This window comes from Clarias gariepinus, chromosome 3 (assembly GCF_024256425.1).
Source record: "Clarias gariepinus isolate MV-2021 ecotype Netherlands chromosome 3, CGAR_prim_01v2, whole genome shotgun sequence".
NCBI lineage: Eukaryota > Metazoa > Chordata > Actinopteri > Siluriformes > Clariidae > Clarias > Clarias gariepinus.
In genome coordinates this window covers 8,747,408-8,765,000 of record NC_071102.1, presented here as the reverse complement: position 1 = coordinate 8,765,000, position 17,593 = coordinate 8,747,408, and the positions used below count along the sequence as shown (strand labels likewise).

At 38.2% G+C, this 17,593-nt stretch overlaps 1 protein-coding gene across 38 annotated transcripts in view; it reads left to right on the top strand.

The window, feature by feature from the left end:
• The window catches only part of madd (MAP-kinase activating death domain), a 69,452-nt gene that overhangs the window by 31,202 nt on the left and 20,657 nt on the right, over positions 1-17,593 (top strand). For 10 of the 38 annotated variants that reach the window (XM_053492564.1, XM_053492561.1, XM_053492539.1 and 7 more), the window contains exons 5-18: positions 2,301-2,610; positions 4,002-4,133; positions 4,281-4,394; positions 4,508-4,588; positions 6,420-6,476; positions 7,292-7,464; positions 7,576-7,811; positions 7,900-8,059; positions 8,602-8,705; positions 8,807-9,009; positions 10,884-11,131; positions 12,675-12,814; positions 13,082-13,183; positions 15,222-15,281. In XM_053492564.1, coding sequence (XP_053348539.1) covers positions 2,301-2,610; positions 4,002-4,133; positions 4,281-4,394; positions 4,508-4,588; positions 6,420-6,476; positions 7,292-7,464; positions 7,576-7,811; positions 7,900-8,059; positions 8,602-8,705; positions 8,807-9,009; positions 10,884-11,131; positions 12,675-12,814; positions 13,082-13,183; positions 15,222-15,281 — 2,120 coding nt within the window. The remainder of the gene's footprint in view (positions 1-2,300; positions 2,611-4,001; positions 4,134-4,280; positions 4,395-4,507; positions 4,589-6,419; positions 6,477-7,291; positions 7,465-7,575; positions 7,812-7,899; positions 8,060-8,601; positions 8,706-8,806; positions 9,010-10,883; positions 11,132-12,674; positions 12,815-13,081; positions 13,184-15,221; positions 15,282-17,593) is intronic. The other 28 variants (XM_053492565.1, XM_053492563.1, XM_053492552.1 and 25 more) reach the window with 3 other exon arrangements.

The following is a 17,593-nucleotide window of genomic DNA, read 5'->3' as shown; positions in this document are numbered from 1 at the left end:
TTCTGTCCATTATTCTTTTAGGATTTTGCCTGAGGGTCTTTGTGATGAAGGGCCATTTTATTTCATATATCGCAGATGCCATGTTTGTACAGTGACCTTAGATTTTGATTTATGGGTGATTCCATCTCAAATCAACCAGAGGGTTCCACCACATGATCACAGATTTTGCTGATTTTTCCACCAATTGTTGATATTACCATGAAAATAAAAACCCCCAATTTTTTTGTCCCAACTCCCTTACTTACATGTACCACCATAAAATAACACATTTACTGGTAGATAAGGCCTATTGTGTAGATCCATGTACATTCTGTGTATATAAAATGTGTATATATATATATATATATATATATATATATATATATATATATATATATATATGTGTATATGTGTATATGTGCATGTGTGTGTATGTATGTATGTGTGTGTATATATATATATATATATATATATATATATATATACATACATACATACACATATATGTGTGTATGTATGTATATATACAGTGGTGTGAAAAACTATTTGCCCCCTTCCTGATTTCTTATTCTTTTGCATGTTTGTCACACAAAATGTTTCTGATCATCAAACACATTTAACTATTAGTCGAAGATAACATAATTGAACACAAAATGCAGTTTTTAAATGATGGTTTTTATTATTTAGGGAGAAAAAAAATCCAAACCTACATGGCCCTGTGTGAAAAAGTAATTGCCCCCTGAACCTAATAACTGGTTGGGCCACCCTTAGCAGCAATAACTGCAATCAAGCGTTTGCAATAACTTGCAACTAGTCTTTTACAGCGCTCTGGAGGAATTTTGGCCCACTCATCTTTGCAGAATTGTTGTAATTCAGCTTTATTTGAGGGTTTTCTAGCATGAACCGCCTTTTTAAGGTCATGCCACAACATCTCAATAGGATTCAGGTCAGGACTTTGACTGGGCCACTCCAAAGTCTTCATTTTGTTTTTCTTAAGCCATTCAGAGGTGGATTTGCTGGTGTGTTTTGGGTCATTGTCCTGCTGCAGCACCCAAGATCGCTTCAGCTTGAGTTGACGAACAGATGGCTGGACATTCTCCTTCAGGATTTTTTGGTAGACAGTAGATTTCATGGTTCCATCTATCACAGCAAGTCTTCCAGGTCCTGAAGCAGCAAAACAACCCCAGACCATCACACTACCACCACCATATTTTACTGTTGGCATGATGTTCTTTTTCTGAAATGCTGTGTTACTTTTACGCCAGATGTAACGGGACACGCACCTTCCAAAAAGTTCAACTTTTGTCTCGTCGGTCCACAAGGTATTTTCCCAAAAGTCTTGGCAATCATTGAGATGTTTTTTAGCAAAATTGAGACGAGCCTTAATGTTCTTTTTGCTTAAGTGGTTTGCGCCTTGGAAATCTGCCATGCAGGCCGTTTTTGCCCAGTCTCTTTCTTATGGTGGAGTCATGAACACTGACCTTAATTGAGGCAAGTGAGGCCTGCAGTTCTTTAGATGTTGTCCTGGGGTCTTTTGTGGCCTCTCGGATGAGTTGTCTCTGCGCTCTTGGGGTAATTTTGGTTGGCCGGCCACTCCTGGGAAGGTTCACCACTGTTCCATGTTTTTGCCATTCGTGGATAATGGCTCTCACTGTCGTTCGCTGGAGTCCCAAAGCTTTAGAAATGGCTTTATAACCTTTACCAGACTGATCGATCTCAATTATTTTTGTTCTCATTTGTTCCTGAATTTCTTTGGATTTTGGCATGATGTCTAGCTTTTGAGGTGCTTTTGGTCCACTTCTCTGTGTCAGGTAGCTCCTATTTAAGTGATTTCTTGATTGAAACAGTTGTGGCAGTAAACAGGCCTGGGGGTGATAACAGAAATTGAACTCAGACGTGATAAACCACAGTTAAGTTATTTTTTAACAAGGGGGGCAATTACTTTTTCACACAGGGCCATGTAGATTTGGAGTTTTTTTTCTCCCTTAATAATGTAAACCTTCATTTAAAAACTGCATTTTGTGTTCAATTATGTTATCTTTGACTAATAGTTGACGGTTTTTGATGAGCAGAAACATTTAAGTGTGACAAACATGCAAAAGAATAAGAAATCAGGAAGGGGGCAAATAGTTTTTCACACCACTGTATATATATGTGTATGTATGTATATATATATATATATATATATATATATATATATATGTATGTGTGTATATATATATATATATATATATATATATATATATATGTATGTGTGTGTTTATATGTACAGTATATATGTGTATATATATAGTGTGTGTTTGTGTGTGTTTATCCTCCAGGGATACCATGTGGCGAGTGTTGGCTGGTGCCCTTTCAGTGGAGGAGAAGGAGAAAGGTACTCAGTTGCTCCATGACCTCCGGGAAATGGAATCATGGGTCTACAGGCTGCTGCGCTCGCCGGTCCCTGTAGCTGGAGTGCGGCGTGTCGACGTCGAAGTGCTGCCTCCAGAGCTGCAGCCAGCACTCACTTTCGCTTTGCCCGACTCGTCACGATTCTGTCTCGTTGACTTCCCGCTGCACCTTCCATTGGAGCTACTGGGTGTAGACGCCTGCCTGCAGGTGCTTAGCTGCATCCTGCTTGAACACAAGGTAGGAAGATGCCTACAAGCAAGTTCATTAGCATAATGCACGAGGGTGAGTAAAAAATTATCCGCACTCTGGCTGTAGAATTTATTCACTGTAGATTAGTTTTTTAGATAGGACACATCATTTTTCAAAATAATTTTCTTGCTGTTCAATATACTTTGTCCATCTTTTAACAAGATTGCGTGTTCACCTTAATAAAGAATGACGCTGTGTGCACCGCTACCTGAATCTTCGTCCTTGTAGAGCTTTTTTCAGGAGAACGTACAGGTGAAAGTCAGATGGATCGAGATCAGAACTATAGAGAGGATGCTTTAACTCTTCAAAACCAAGTTTTTAGGCAGAAGTGTGCAGACGTGCATTGTCTTACGCAGGATAGCCTTTGGATAGCAATTCCCTGCATTTAATCAGACGTTTTTCCAAAACCGGCCTTTGAAAATCTTAGAAAACTGTAACCATCAATTAATGGTTAACTTTTTTTTTTTTCCCTTTGGCCACAATTGAGGATGTTTCCGTTCCATACTCTCGGACTCGTAGTGATAAATCCATGTCTCATCACCAGTACTGATTCTCTTTAAGAAATTTTCATCTTCCTTTGAGTATCGTTCCAAATTTTGTTTGCAGATTTTGTTAGCCAAGCGCTTTCTTTCTCTGCTCTTCCATGAGTTGTCTTCAATAAAAGAATAACGGCATCAGGTACACCACAAAAAACTAATCACTTAATTAAAGTGTTAATAACACAGTGCAGCCAGCTTTAGTTTTAATATAACCGGAGTGCAGACGATTCTTGACCTACCCTCTTACATACATTCCCAGGCTCTTTTTCATATTCAGGTTTTTGCAAAAAGCAATCACACCAATCAAATATCCTGAAACACAATACACAAACGTCATGGCTTTTTATTGGCGATACGCATAAAATCATTTTACACTGAAAAGCAAAGACTTGACTGCATTTCTCTTGCACCGCTAGGGATTGCTGTTTAAGAATTTATTGCTAAACTTAAGTCAGAATTTAATCTGATTTATCTAAGTGATCAGTGACCCAGGGCATTACATTTCACTCTGTAATTGCATTTAAAATGGAAAAAGTAAAACATTGGTAAAAATGCGTGAAATACAATACCTAAATTGTATGATTTTTCATTAGTGATATGCAGAAGACATTCCACACTAAAATGCACAACCTTCATTCATTTCTTTTTTGGCACTTAATCGTGTCTGTAAAAAGCAATAAGAAGGGATTTCTTATTTAGAAATCAAAAACAATTAAAATTTCCCATTGCATTGCATTTTACTTCAATCTGTTCAATCACATTCCTGAGGGATAGTTTGTGGTGTGGAATATGTTGTGTAAACAAAATATCTTATTCTCTTATCCTCCGTGCTCATTCCAGGTGGTACTTCAGTCTCGGGATTACAACGCTCTTTCCATGAGTGTGATGGCTTTTGTGGCCATGATCTACCCTCTGGAGTACATGTTCCCCGTCATTCCTCTTCTGCCGACATGTATGGCTTCAGCTGAACAGGTACCGCAACATGAATAAAAATAAATAAATAAATTGTTAAAACAAACCCACCAGAACGGTACATGCAGTGTGTATAAGAGCAGCTAGTCTCTAATCTCCCTGCTTTTTATATCCCCTCTTTCTTCCCTTATGTCTTCTGCTCTCCAGCTCCTGCTAGCTCCCACTCCATATATCATCGGTGTGCCTGCCAGCTTCTTCCTGTATAAATCAGACTTTAAGATGCCTGATGATGTTTGGCTGGTGGATCTGGACTGCAGCAAGGTCGGTAATCTGTATCGGATAAGTCAGTCAGTCTGTCTGACAATATGGTCGCAAAACTGCTGACTCATCCTAAGCACATTATATATTATCAGTGTTTTGTTGGACGTTCACAGGTCATTGTTCCCAACAATGCTGAAATACTTCCACCTTTGCCTGAACCAGAAGCCACAGAGTTGAAGAAACACCTAAAGCAGGTAGAATAAGTGCGCAAATTAAATAGATTGATACCTATACGATGTGACTAATGTTAAGGCATAGTTTCTTATGATTTATTACTTTTCATTAGTATTAAGCAGTAGCACTTGCTGTTTTGATTAAGGTGCTTTCACACCTATTTTGTTTGGGGATCACCAACAATTTTTAAGGCAAATGAAAAGAAAAACATTTTTATTTATTTTGCATTTATTTATTTTCCACAATCAAAGTTCACTGCCCGGTACTGTAAATACACTCAACTATTGAAGCTGGGATTTTTTTTAATGATATGGTACTTCTCCATGTTGCTTTCATGTCGCAGAGTGGACATCACACTAGGAAAAGTATTCAAAAAGTTTAAAATATAAATTGAAAAAAATATAATAAAATTTAAATAAAACTAAATAATTGACATGGCCAACATGGTCGGTTTTGATTGATTTCATAAATTCTTTGAGCTTATTTGATCTAAAATTGTTTTTTGACCCTAAACTACTGGTGCAATTGATACAGCTCCAACTTGCGTTTAAATGACTATGACATTTGTTCCTTTCATAACAAATATTACTTGTGTGACATTCATGTGTAATACAGTTATCATTAAGAAATGTCATCCCATCAAGATCCAGATTAATCCATACACACACACATGTGCAAATCACTTAAGTGTGAAATGACTAGTACATATGTGGTGTAACAGAAATCAAACTCTAAATTATAAATATATACAGTAGTAGGTGTGAAAACAGCCTAAATCCTGTGTTCCATATCATGATGAAGTTATGTTTCCTGTTTTTTTTTTTGTTGTTGTTGTGTAGTTTAATGAATGCTTATTTTTCCCCCTTCCCTTTTTTTGTTCTAGCTTTTGAAGGTAATACAGTTTTCTGAGTGCCTTTGCTTAAGTGTTGTAACTAACGTCCAATCCCTAAAGCAGAACACTTGAAGAATTTAGATCAGATCATAATCCAGAACCCAGGTCTGATTCAGACAATTGCTCGAACAATTCTGCTTCATCTGATCTTGCAAATTGTTTAACACCTTGTTGCTTTTTGATGATCCGTACAATCATCCTAACCAATTAACCAGAACTAGCTTAATTACATTATCTCATTCTGCAAATACAACCCAAAACAATTGTATAAATCCTTAATCATGGTTCTGCCATCACTGATACAACCTGAATCAGACCCAATACAGTAAACACCAGTACAGTATAACCAGGAGTTATAACTCCTTTGATATTTTCCTTTTTGTTAAATGTGTGTGTTTATCATTGTCAACAACTCTAAGAACTGTCTTTTTATGTAAATAAAAAAAAAAAAAAAACAGAGAGAAAAATGTATTGCTGTGATATAATTAAGAAAATGTTTTAGATTGCATGTTAAGTAATAAGTCTATCTATACACAACATGCAATCTTGCTCTAATTTGTTTCCTACAAACACTAATTTGTTTCCTCAGCTGTCCCTTCATCTCTACACATTCATCAGTTTAGACCTTTAGCGGAGTTATCCCTTTGATAACTAGATGGTCTTTTTATTAACTGGCTGTCCTGTCTGTCTGTATGTGATGCAAAGCTTCTGTGTTTTTCTCATAATGTTTTTAACCTCCTTGTGTTTTTTTTTTTTTTTTTATCCTTCTCTTGTATAAAAGTTCTTTTTGTCTCTTTTTTTCCCCCACAGTCTCTCTGTTTGTACTTGATCACCCACTCTCTTTGTTCTCATGCGTTTAGTCTCCAAGACAGTCACATGCCCTGCCGATCCATACCAGCACTTGGCTGGGGTCGGTAATCATGTGACGCTCCCTCTGTTTGTTTGGTCTTGTGTTCCAGTGTCTGGTTAGGTTGACTGTGATCACCCAAAAGCAGATCTTCGCCTCTGACACAAAGGTTCCTAAATCTCTGCTTCTGGAACGTGCCATGCTTCCTACCTGCATGGAATCGTTCCTCTTCCTGCATACATGCGCTGCCTATGTATCTCACACGGATGCGCACAGCTGTCTGCATTCTGTGTTTAATTTTATTTTTTTGTCTTACTTGTGCACAATTGTAAAAAATTTTGCCCATCACACAATAATGCGATCATCTGCTACTCACAGAGTTTGGCTTTAGCATGTCTGGATCCCACAGCACTCATGTTTCATTCAGCGTTTATCACCGTAAATGAACAGATTGGAAATGGATTTGGTGTGTGACTTGTCGCTGCAGCCGGCCTGACTGTCAATAGTGCGTAAAGGTGCTGAAATGCCAGCTGTTTCAGTGAGATGCCGACCGTCCAATATCAGTATCCTCAGAGTGCTTTTAGCTCAGTGTGATCAACCCACTCTTTCTCTAACAATTTTAACCCACTAAATCTGCAGCTCATTCCAGGCAATTAGATCAGGGTTAAGATAATAACCTTGATGATTAGATGACATTTTGAGCCAACAAGCTGAACAAAATTGTGTTCAAAACACAGCGAGTACTTTTTTGTAACCTCCTCGATTTCATAAACATCCTAATTTTGTTTGTGAAGTACTGAGTATGAAATATTGCCTGCAGTGAGAATGCTAACAAGCCCTTGCCCTTTTGTCCTTAGAGCTTTTGAGCTCAGACATATATATTTTTTTGTTTATTCTCAACACTTTCTTATGTAGTCTCTCTCTCTCTCTCTCTCTCTCTCAATCTTTCTCTCTCTCTACACACCCTAATCCGTTGCTCCACAGGCTTTGGCCAGTATGAGTCTCAACACTCAGCCTATTCTAAACCTGGAGAAGTTCCAGGAGGGTCAAGATCTGCCTCTTCTGCCCCCAGGCCGTGACAAGTCCTCCCCCTCCTCAACCGAGTTTAACCCTCTTATTTATGGAAATGATGTTGACTCCGTGGACGTGGCGACAAGGTCCATAAATAATAATCACTTAATAGAATTACATTTTTGTCAATAAAACTGTAAAATATGGTCAAATCTATTTAAATTTATTTATTATTTATTACTATTTAAATTTTTCAGGGTGGCGATGGTGAGATTCTTCAACTCTCCAAACGTACTGCAGGGATTTCAGATGCACACTCGTACCCTGAGACTCTTCCCAAGACCCGTGGTCGCCTTTCAAGCCACGTCTTTCCTGGCTTCACGGCCACGGCGCACCAGCTTTGCCGATAAGCTCTCACACACACAGGCTGTGGAATATTATGGAGAGTGGGCCCTAAACCCCACAAACTTGGCCTTCCAAAGGATTCACAACAGTAAGGACACGGAATGTCGAGTGGACTTTTGTTTTGTTTTGTTTTTTAAGGTTACGTGATACAAATATAATCCATGTGTGTGTTTCAGATGTGTATGACCCCTCCCTGATAGGCGATAAGCCCAAGTGGTATGCTCATCAGTTGCAGCCTGTGTTTTATCGTGTTTATGATGGAAACTCGCAGCTTGCAGAGGCTATAAGTGGACCGCTGGAGGATGATGGCAACGAGTCGGACCCTACAGACGACAGGTAGGAAACACGCTTATAGACTCATTAGGGGAAAAATAAATGGCTGATAATCTGTTTGGATAAATAGACTTGTGTGTGGCTCATACACGGGTTGGTTTTAAAGGATCGATGAGCTGATGAGGCTCTTCATCTACTGGGTGGTTTTAAAGGACTGATAAGCTGATGAGGCACTTTAGAAAGTCTTTGAGAAAGATACATTACTCTGAAAGCTTGGCAATAAACACATTCTCTATTTTTACTGCAGTTAGTAATTTAGTCTTGATTAAGTAATGTTGTTTCAAGCATTTATTCTGATTGTTGGTACTCGTCTATTCCAATGACAAGGTATTATTAAATCCTGCATATACAGAAATTTTTTTCTATGTTGGAAATTTGTTAAAAGTTGGCAGTTGGCAAATGTTCCATAAACTAAGATGTTGTACCATCTAATTTAAACTGTCGACTGTCGCTTAAACTTAATGCAAAGATTTTTTTTGTTTGTTTCTTTCTAGTAGTTGAATGGTTTCTAAAGGACATGTTGTATATTTCTGTGTGTGTTTCAGTGGAAGTGACAGTGAGGCATACGATGATTCCAGCTCTTCTTACTCGTCTCTGGGAGATTTTGTAAACGAAATGATCAAAGGGGACATCCAGGGTGACACCCCAAGTTAGTTATGCTTCCTTCTCCCAGACGTTTTTTTTATTCTCACTTTTATCTTCCGATTTCTTCTAATTAAAAAGCTATGCATTTTCTTTGGTTTCTCACAGATGTCGATCCCCTGACCCATGCAGCACTTGAGGATGCCAGTGAAGTAGAAATCCATGAGTTCCATGAGTATAAGGATGACGGTGAGGAGCGTGGGTCTGAGCTCGAGGGTTCTACTGAAGCCACGGATGGCCAGCCACACCGCTCAAGCTCCAGCACCACAGCCAGCTCCAGCCCCAGCACCATCATCCAGGGAGTAAATCATGTCAGTACTGTTATCTGTTATTGAACCGCGTTGCTGTTTTCAGTATTGTCATGGCAACATTAAAAGCTTTATTAGTGAAATGCTTGGTAGCATGCCAGTGCAAGCAGAGGGAGTATATTAATGGCATCCTTAGTGTTTTTAATAAAAAAAAAATTTATCTGGTCTGCTTTATATGGCAGCCCTATATTAGTGATCAGACATGCAACGCTTTATACTGGTCCAATAGCTTCAGCAGACGACGCGCATCAGATATGTCCTATTGAATCATCATGCAGTGTAAATGGGGATTTACTAATGCTTAAATGGAATTGTTGGTTATCTATTCTGTAATCCAACATGGGGAAGTTTAACGAATGAGAGATAGAGGCAGGGTCTGTGCAATTCAAGAACTCTTTTATTATGGGTCTATTTTGTAATTTCCGTCATCCATTTTCTGGAACAGATCACAGCCAAGTACAAAGAGTGATAACCCGTAATCAGGAAAATAAGGAAAGAAAGAATTTTAATGCTTTTATGTGATTATTAAGAAAGCGAATATTAAGTGATATTAAGAAAGCGAAAAGGAGATGCAGTTTAAATGCACAAAGTAATTAGGGGAAATGATGTCTAGGTAAAAGCGATTAGAGACTGAATCAGTAATAACAAAACAAGAGCAAAAAAAATCAGAAACAAAGCAAAAACAATCACACTGAGCTGAGAGACGAAGCAGGAGGAGAAGACAATGACAAAAACATGAAAGCATTATTTATATATAGGGCTGTACCAAAAGTAATGCAAAAGTGGGCATAAACATTTTTATTTTATTTATTTAATTTTTAAGGACATTGTTTGTTTATACTGCACAAGTACTATAACACAGTCGTCATCACAAGCGATGCATTTGTGCCATCATTGAATCCCGATCCTCGAATCCTCTTTTAAAATCCCCTTTGTTGCAGTTGATGGCCTCCCACTGTGCTACAGCATGTTTACGAAGATGACACAATTGACGAAAGCAATGTGCACAGATGGATGAAGATGGTTAAAGAAGGAGAAACCAGCATTGAAGACAAACTACACAGTGGGAAACCATCAACTGCGACAAAGAGGATTTTTAAAGTGGCTTCAAGAGCTCAACCAGATGTTTAATTTGAAACTTCTATATGGAAAAAGTCAATGGGAAAAAAAAATTTTTTTTGGCATTACTTTTGGTAATGTACAAACATTTGAGTAACGAATTTCCACAGACACGAACGGTCCATGGTTCTACTTTCGGTTCAATCATGGAAGTAGCATGTACAAAAAATAGACACTGCAGTGCACCAGATACCAATATTTACAATTATATGCAATATTTTTTGTGTTTAAGGTAATATATACAGTATAATGTCCAAAGTCTGGTATATTGTGTGTGTGTGTGTGGGGATGTGGGAGAAATGAGTCGGCCTCATGGGTTTAAATGAATCAGTCCGAGAGCATGATGATAGAAAATGACTGTCCTGTAACGCCTGTCCTGATGTTCAGTAATTATAATTTGGGAAAATCCTCAACAAAACTGAGTTCTCAGTCCAATACAGTGGAAAATAGCTCAGAGCCAAAATGTTCGGGATTCCCGTCACGATTTAAAGGCGCAGAGACAACACTTCCATTTTATTAAGAGATCGATTTCCTTAGGCGCGGTTATGTTTTTCATCAAGACTTACTTTGTCAGACTTTAGAACAAATTGGACTTAGGAACGTGCTTACACAACAGAACTCGTTCATAAGTAGGGGACTACCTATACTATTATAACTTTGCAGTACAGTATATTGTAAATAGCTTTTTTTGGAATTATTATAAGCATACCATAAGTTAAAATCCATTTAAGGAACCAGTTATACTTTTTTGTGAACAGGAACCAGTGGAACCTGTTGAGATCGAAGCATCAGCAAGTGCAGCTCTACAAAACCCTGGACTATGCCTTCCACCGTTCACTCAATCCAGCCCAGAGCCGACGCCTACCGACCCGACAAGTAAGAAGCGAGAGTATGATAACCCGTATTTTGAGCCCCAGTATGGTTTCCCTGCAGATGAGGAAGCGGACAGTGAGGAACAAGAGGAGAGCTACACACCACGGTTTCACCAGAACATCAACGGAAACAAGTATGTTTGTTTCTCGGTTACCAACTCTTCTCTGTTCTACGCTTTCACACACTTTTAACCTCTGATCTGAATGAGGAAATTAAATTTTTCCCAACTATGTAGTCTACTGTGTGTGTATATACTGGGGTTGGACAATGAATCTGACACACTGGCCAATTAAGTGTTGGAGGTGTTATACTGTAGCTAAATTTGACCAGCCTGGTGACCAATCTTCATTGATTGCACATTTCACCAGTAAGAGCAGTGTGTGAAGGTTTAATTAGCAGAATAATAGCACAGTTTTGCTTAAAATATTGCAATGCACACAACATTGTGTGACGTATCAGAGTTTAAAAAAGGACAAATTAATTAATCTGGTGCATCTGTGACAGCAAGTCTTTGTGATGTATCAAGAGCCACGGTATCCAGGGTAATGTTAGCATACCAACAGGAGGGACAGCCCTTGTCCAACAGGAGTAACTGTGGACGTAAGGGGAAGCTGTCTGAAAGGATGTCCGGGTGCTTACCCAGATTGTATAACATAAAACAAAAAACATAAAACCACAGCTGCCCAACTCATTGCAGAATTAAGTGTGCACTTCAACTCTCCTGTTTCCACCAAAACTGTTCGTCAGGATCTCCACAGGGTCAATCGGTTTTTATGGTGCCAGCAGCGAAAATCTTGGGCGGTGGACAATGTGAAACATTTACATGTGAAACAGTATTGTTCTCTGATGAGTCCACCTTCACTGTCTTTCCCACATCCGGGAAAGTTACGGAGTGGAGAAGCCACAAAGAAGTGACCACCCAGACTGTTGCATGCCCAGAGTGAAGCATGGGGGTGGATCAATGATGGTTTGGGCTGCAATATCATTGCATTTCCTAGGCTCAATACTTGTGCTAGACGGGTGCATCACTGCCAGCGACTACCGAACCATTCTGGAGGACCATGTGAACCCAATGGTTCAAACATTGTATCCTAAGGGCGGTGCCGTGTATCAGGATAATAATGCACCAGTACACGCAGCAAGACTGGTGACCGAGTGGTTTGATGAACATCAAAGTGAAGTTGAACATCTCCCATGGCCTGCACAGTCACCAGATCTAAATATTATTCAACTACTTTAGAGTGTTTTGTAGGAGTGAGTCAGGAAACGTTTTTCTCCACCAGCATCACGTAGTGACTTGTCCACTATTCTGCAAGAAGAATGGCTCGAAATCCCTCTGGACACTGTGCAGGACTTGTATCTGTCATTCCCAAGATAAATTGATGTTATATTGGCCGCAAAAGAAGGCCTGACACCATACTAATGAATTATTGTAGTCTAAAACCAGGCGTTTTAAACTTTTTCCAGATTAAAGACACTGATTAAGTTTGTAGTTATTAGGTGCTAATAAAGAAATACAGTGAAGAAAATCACAATAAACACAGCACACCTCAGAAGGATTATCCTGCCAGGCTGTAGTACTGTATGTTGATATAATATCTTTATATTCAGGCACACATTTATCCTTAAACTGGTCTGCTGCCTGTCTGTGTGTCCGCCTGTCTGTGTGTGCACAGGCCATCTCGCCCATTAAGACCCAGCAGCCTGAAACTTCCAGGCGAGTGTGATGGAGAAGACGACTCTAAGAACAGTTCTCCCAACTCCACCATCTCCAACAACAGCGGTGATGGCTTCGGAGGACTCATGTCTTTTGCAAGTCAGTGGCCTTCTCTTGTTCTCTTCTTTAGTACCTTAAAACTGGTAATGTTGAAGAGAAATCCCCCTTGAACGCTTTACATTTTAATCTTTGTAAGTAAAATGTAATTTTTGTTAGTGTTTAAGATTTATTTTTGCAACAACATTCTGACTTCTATAATGCTCAGTATCATCGAAATGCAGCTATAAATAAATCTTCACCCTTAAATATTTTTTTTTTTTACATAATATCATCACATTAAATATTTAATGTGTTCTGTGTTTGTAGGTAACTTGTATAAGAACCATGGCACCAGCTTTAGTCTGTCCAGTCTGGCTCTTCCTAACAAAGCAGCCAGAGAGAAGAACACTCCTTTCCCAAGTCTTAAAGGTATTAAAGCATTTCCTGTACTTCACCACAGTTCTTGATCTTTCCTACCGTTATACTTCTCTCTCTCTCATTCAAACACATTTAATGTTTCTACCTCAGCCTGTAATTTTCTCTCCCTCTGCCTTTCTCTCTGCTTCTAGTCTGCCTGTCTATCTGTCCAGTTATCTGGTTCTTTTCTCTTATGCGTCACTTCTTTGTGCCTCCTATAAAGTTGGCTTCTCTGTTCCTTTTTTTTTTTTTATCTAAATGGTCAGGATTACATAACAAAAAAAACACACTCCCTGGCACTTGGATAGGGAGTCTGAATCACCAGAACCCTAGTTGTTTTTCTTTTTTGTTCTTTGATTTCGTAGCATCTTAGTTATTGTTACAGGTAATCTTAATTTGTTTTTTTTCTTTTTCCCCCCCTTTTTTAAAGAATATTTCAATTTTAATTTAAAAGAAAAACCCGATCAAGGTTGGTAGGAAAATTGCTCGTTTTGTTGCTTGACTTCCTGCTCGATCTTCCTTTTCCTCCTTACTCAATGTTGATTGGACTGTGAGGTGCTGCCGTGAAAGTGATCGAAGAATTAAATGCGCTCCCTTTTTTCTTAATCTTTTAGAATGTCGTCTTTCCTAGAAAAAATGGGGGCATTTGTAAACGCATTTATAAAAGAGCTTTGTCACTCTTCTGTTTAGCACCGTCACCGTCTTTTTTTATGTTGGTTTATGATTTTTGAATGATTTATTTTTTATGATTGTTCAGATGGCAGTGATGACAGCCCTGACAGTCCTGGTATGTTTTTTTTTTTTAGCTGTAGCCCGCCCTGAACTAGTGTTGATTTGCTGTGTTTTTCAGACCCATGTCCCTTTATCTCTGACAGAATTAGAATCCTTCCTTCCTTTTACTCTAAACTATTGATTAGTCCAAGGATATACCTTTATATATGGTCAGGAGTATTTCCATAGCTTTGATCTCTCTTTCCATGGACTGTGTGTGTCTGTGTGTTCACATGTGACACATTGTGAAAGATAGTTATGTGAAAGACCTTTCACATTTCAGACTCGTTTTTCCTGTATTTCTCCTTGTGGTGTGTAGTGTTTAATGTTTGTGTGGCGTATCCAGAATTATGGCTGTTTTGTCACAGTGCTACTTTCATTCATTTTAACTCAAAGGCGAGTGTGACAAGGAAAAACTCCCTGAGAACACATGAGAGGGGGAAAAAAAGTCATGAGTGCAGCCAGACTCAAGATGGTTATATTCTCAATTATATCCTATAACTGTATCCTGTTGTATGGGGTTACAGAAGGGAAGGGATGCTGCACTAAATCTATTAAACGCGTACATCGAGTGCGAGCCTGTATCGAGATGAGTTTATCGACAGCAAGTGCAGATGGGAAGAGAGCCAGCAGAAGGGAAAGACCGTGCGAAACAACAAAAGGGTTTAAAGCTGTGACCTCATTTGTCAAAAGGGTATATTATTATTATTACTATTATTATTTTTGTTTAATTTGACTCATTAGGAAATTAAGTTCTATTTATCAACTGATTAGCTCTATATTGTAGTGACTATGAGAACACTGTTGCATGCCCAACTTAAACGACGAAGCTGCCCTCTACATTTCACGTCCTAGCTAATATGTTATTAATTTTCATGTTGTACATAAAGCAAAAAAGGAAGTACATGTTATTATGTCACGTTCTTCTTCTGCGTACAGTGGATTAGACATGTGTCCAATGTACGTAGCTAATTTATAACTTCTCCTGCAACCTCATTAGATATACAGTATATCGTAAGCCAGAAAAAAAGATCACAATCCTCGAATTCTGTCTCTTCTTTTTCCTTTCTTTTTCTTTCATAAACACACACTCACACAATTTTTTTTTTCACTCTCTAGCTTGTTTTCCGTATTTGCTGGTTGTCTCCGCTCCGCTCTGTCCATGTGTCTGGTGTTTGTGCTCGTGGGTTGATGTTTGGACTGGTTCTGTCTGGGCCGGTGTTGCTCTCTGTCCCTCTTTTACCCCCCTTTTTTCACTAATTATGGCTTCTGTGTCCAGTATTTGGGCTAAATTCTCTAATGGACATTATAACAGAGGTCGGCCCGGGGAGCGGAGAAGGTGGGTTCCCCCCTTTGCTGCGTGAGCTGCATGCTTCTCCAAAGCCAGTCAACTACATCTCCCAGCATTCTCTTTTTTCATCACTGCTTCTTGTCATGCCACTGAGAGTCACCCAGTCATTTGTCAGCGTGTTTATTCCATCTTTGGCTCAACTTTATATTAAAGTTTTTTTTTTTAAATACTATGTTCTTAATTAGTTGACTAAGCATGTAAGTACTGTGTAATATCACGGAGGTGCCTTAATTGCCTTAAACCTTTGTGTTTACAAACAAATAATGAACTTTTGATGATATGTTTAATAATAATAGCAACAAAATAGCTAAGATGTAGCTTTTAGCCATTTCACATGTACTCTATCACTCTACTAATGTGCACATTTACTTTCATTGGTCTATATACTTCAAATTTAGGGACAATCAGGCATCATCTTACCTCCTAAGAATGTTTTTCAGTTACCATGTTCTCTTACATAGACATCCTTACATGATTTCTACCCTTAAACATACAACAAATTACACTGTACTTAAACTCTTAGTTAATTAATGAAGTGCATAGTAATTAAGAAGACTTAATATTTAGTGCAGCCTGTCACTCCTCTCGTTCATGCCATTAATCCACTGAATTTCCCTCTTAAATAAGGGTTGGGCCCATTACTTTAGAGTAAAAGAAGCGATCCATAGTATCTCTTTATTGTAATTTGATTTTGCCACAATTGATTTAAGTTTTCGTCTTGGCAAATATGACAATAATGAGTTGATAGATTGAGTTTGAATAAATGATTAAGTTTGAAGACATGCCTTCATTCAAAGCCATTTTTTGGAAGACACTCTACCCTGCACATTTTAGTATTTTCTCATCTAATTTAACTTAACAGCTAACTAACAGCCTTTTCTGAATTGAACTGGCTGGGATAGAGCACATAGAGAAAATATGCAGCACATGGGGTCATCCAGAACCAGGTTTGACAACCACCGATATAAAGAATGATTATGTTTTTCTGTTCAAAGTGTATGTTTTTTAACTTAAGTTGTTTTTAGTCATTTTCCAACAAACCCTGTATGCCAAAAAAAGGAACATGGGCTGATATTCTCTGGGCATTTGCTTATTTGGTGGCAGCAGAAGTGAAGGGTATAAGTAATAAATCACCAACATTACATTTTTATCATGGTGTTATGCTTTCTTGTTTTCCTGGTTGCAAGCCAGTGTTAAGGAGGTGGTACATTTGTATAATAAGACCTGGTGGGGTAAAATAAAAAAGGTTTAATTGCTGTCTCGCTGAAAAGGTTGCACCACTAAGCACTACTTGCTTGCCTTACTTATTGCCTAATTACCTTACTAACTTTCACACCCACTAATGTACACTACCATTCCAAAGTTTGGGGTCACTTGCAAATTTCTTTGTTTTTGTTTAGTGATTTATTTTCTACATTCTACAATAATACTGGGGATTTCAAAATTATAAAATAAAACATATGGAATTAGGTAGTTATGTAACAACAACAAAAACAACGGTTAGTTGTTATTTAAGGACACAGAGGTCAGCCTTTCTGTAATAGTTCTTGCAAGAACAGTATTGTCAAGTGCATTTGTAAAATCCGTCAAGCACCATAATGAACCTGTCTCTCATGAAGACCATCCCAGGAGGGCGAGACCAAAACCTACCTCTGCCGCAGACAAGAAGTTCATTTAGAGTTATCAGCCTGAAAAATGACCAATTAACAGCACCTCAGATTAGAGGCGTTATGAAGTCTTTACAGAGCATAAGTAGCAGACACATCTCACTATTAACTGTTCAAAGGAGATTAATGCATTTTTTGGACGCCTTCAGCATTCCTTTACAATGTAGAAAGAAATAAAAATCAGAAACGATCATGGAGTTAGAAAGTGACCCCAAACTTTTGAACGGTAGTCAAGATACTTTTTTTTCTTGCTTACATGTGTAATTATTGACAAACATTTTTAGGTTTGTAATTTCTAATGAATGCAGCCTCTGTCACATGATAAAATCATTTATTTACCTATTTATTTATTTTTAAATTAGCCAAAAGGTGGAATAAACTGTTTCATGTCTGAACAGTTTTAATAATATTGGTGAAAGTCTTTCTCACGATTCAGCATCTACTGTAGCAATACAATTCACACGCAGAACTTTGGTTTCTGTGACACCAAGGTTATTAATAAAGAAGGATATTAATAAAGATATTAAAGAATTTAATCTGACATCCAGACAAAGTTTCAGAAAATATTTCTGATACTTGCATTTGATATTAATATTGATGAACATCAAATGGAAAGAACAATAATAGAAGGGT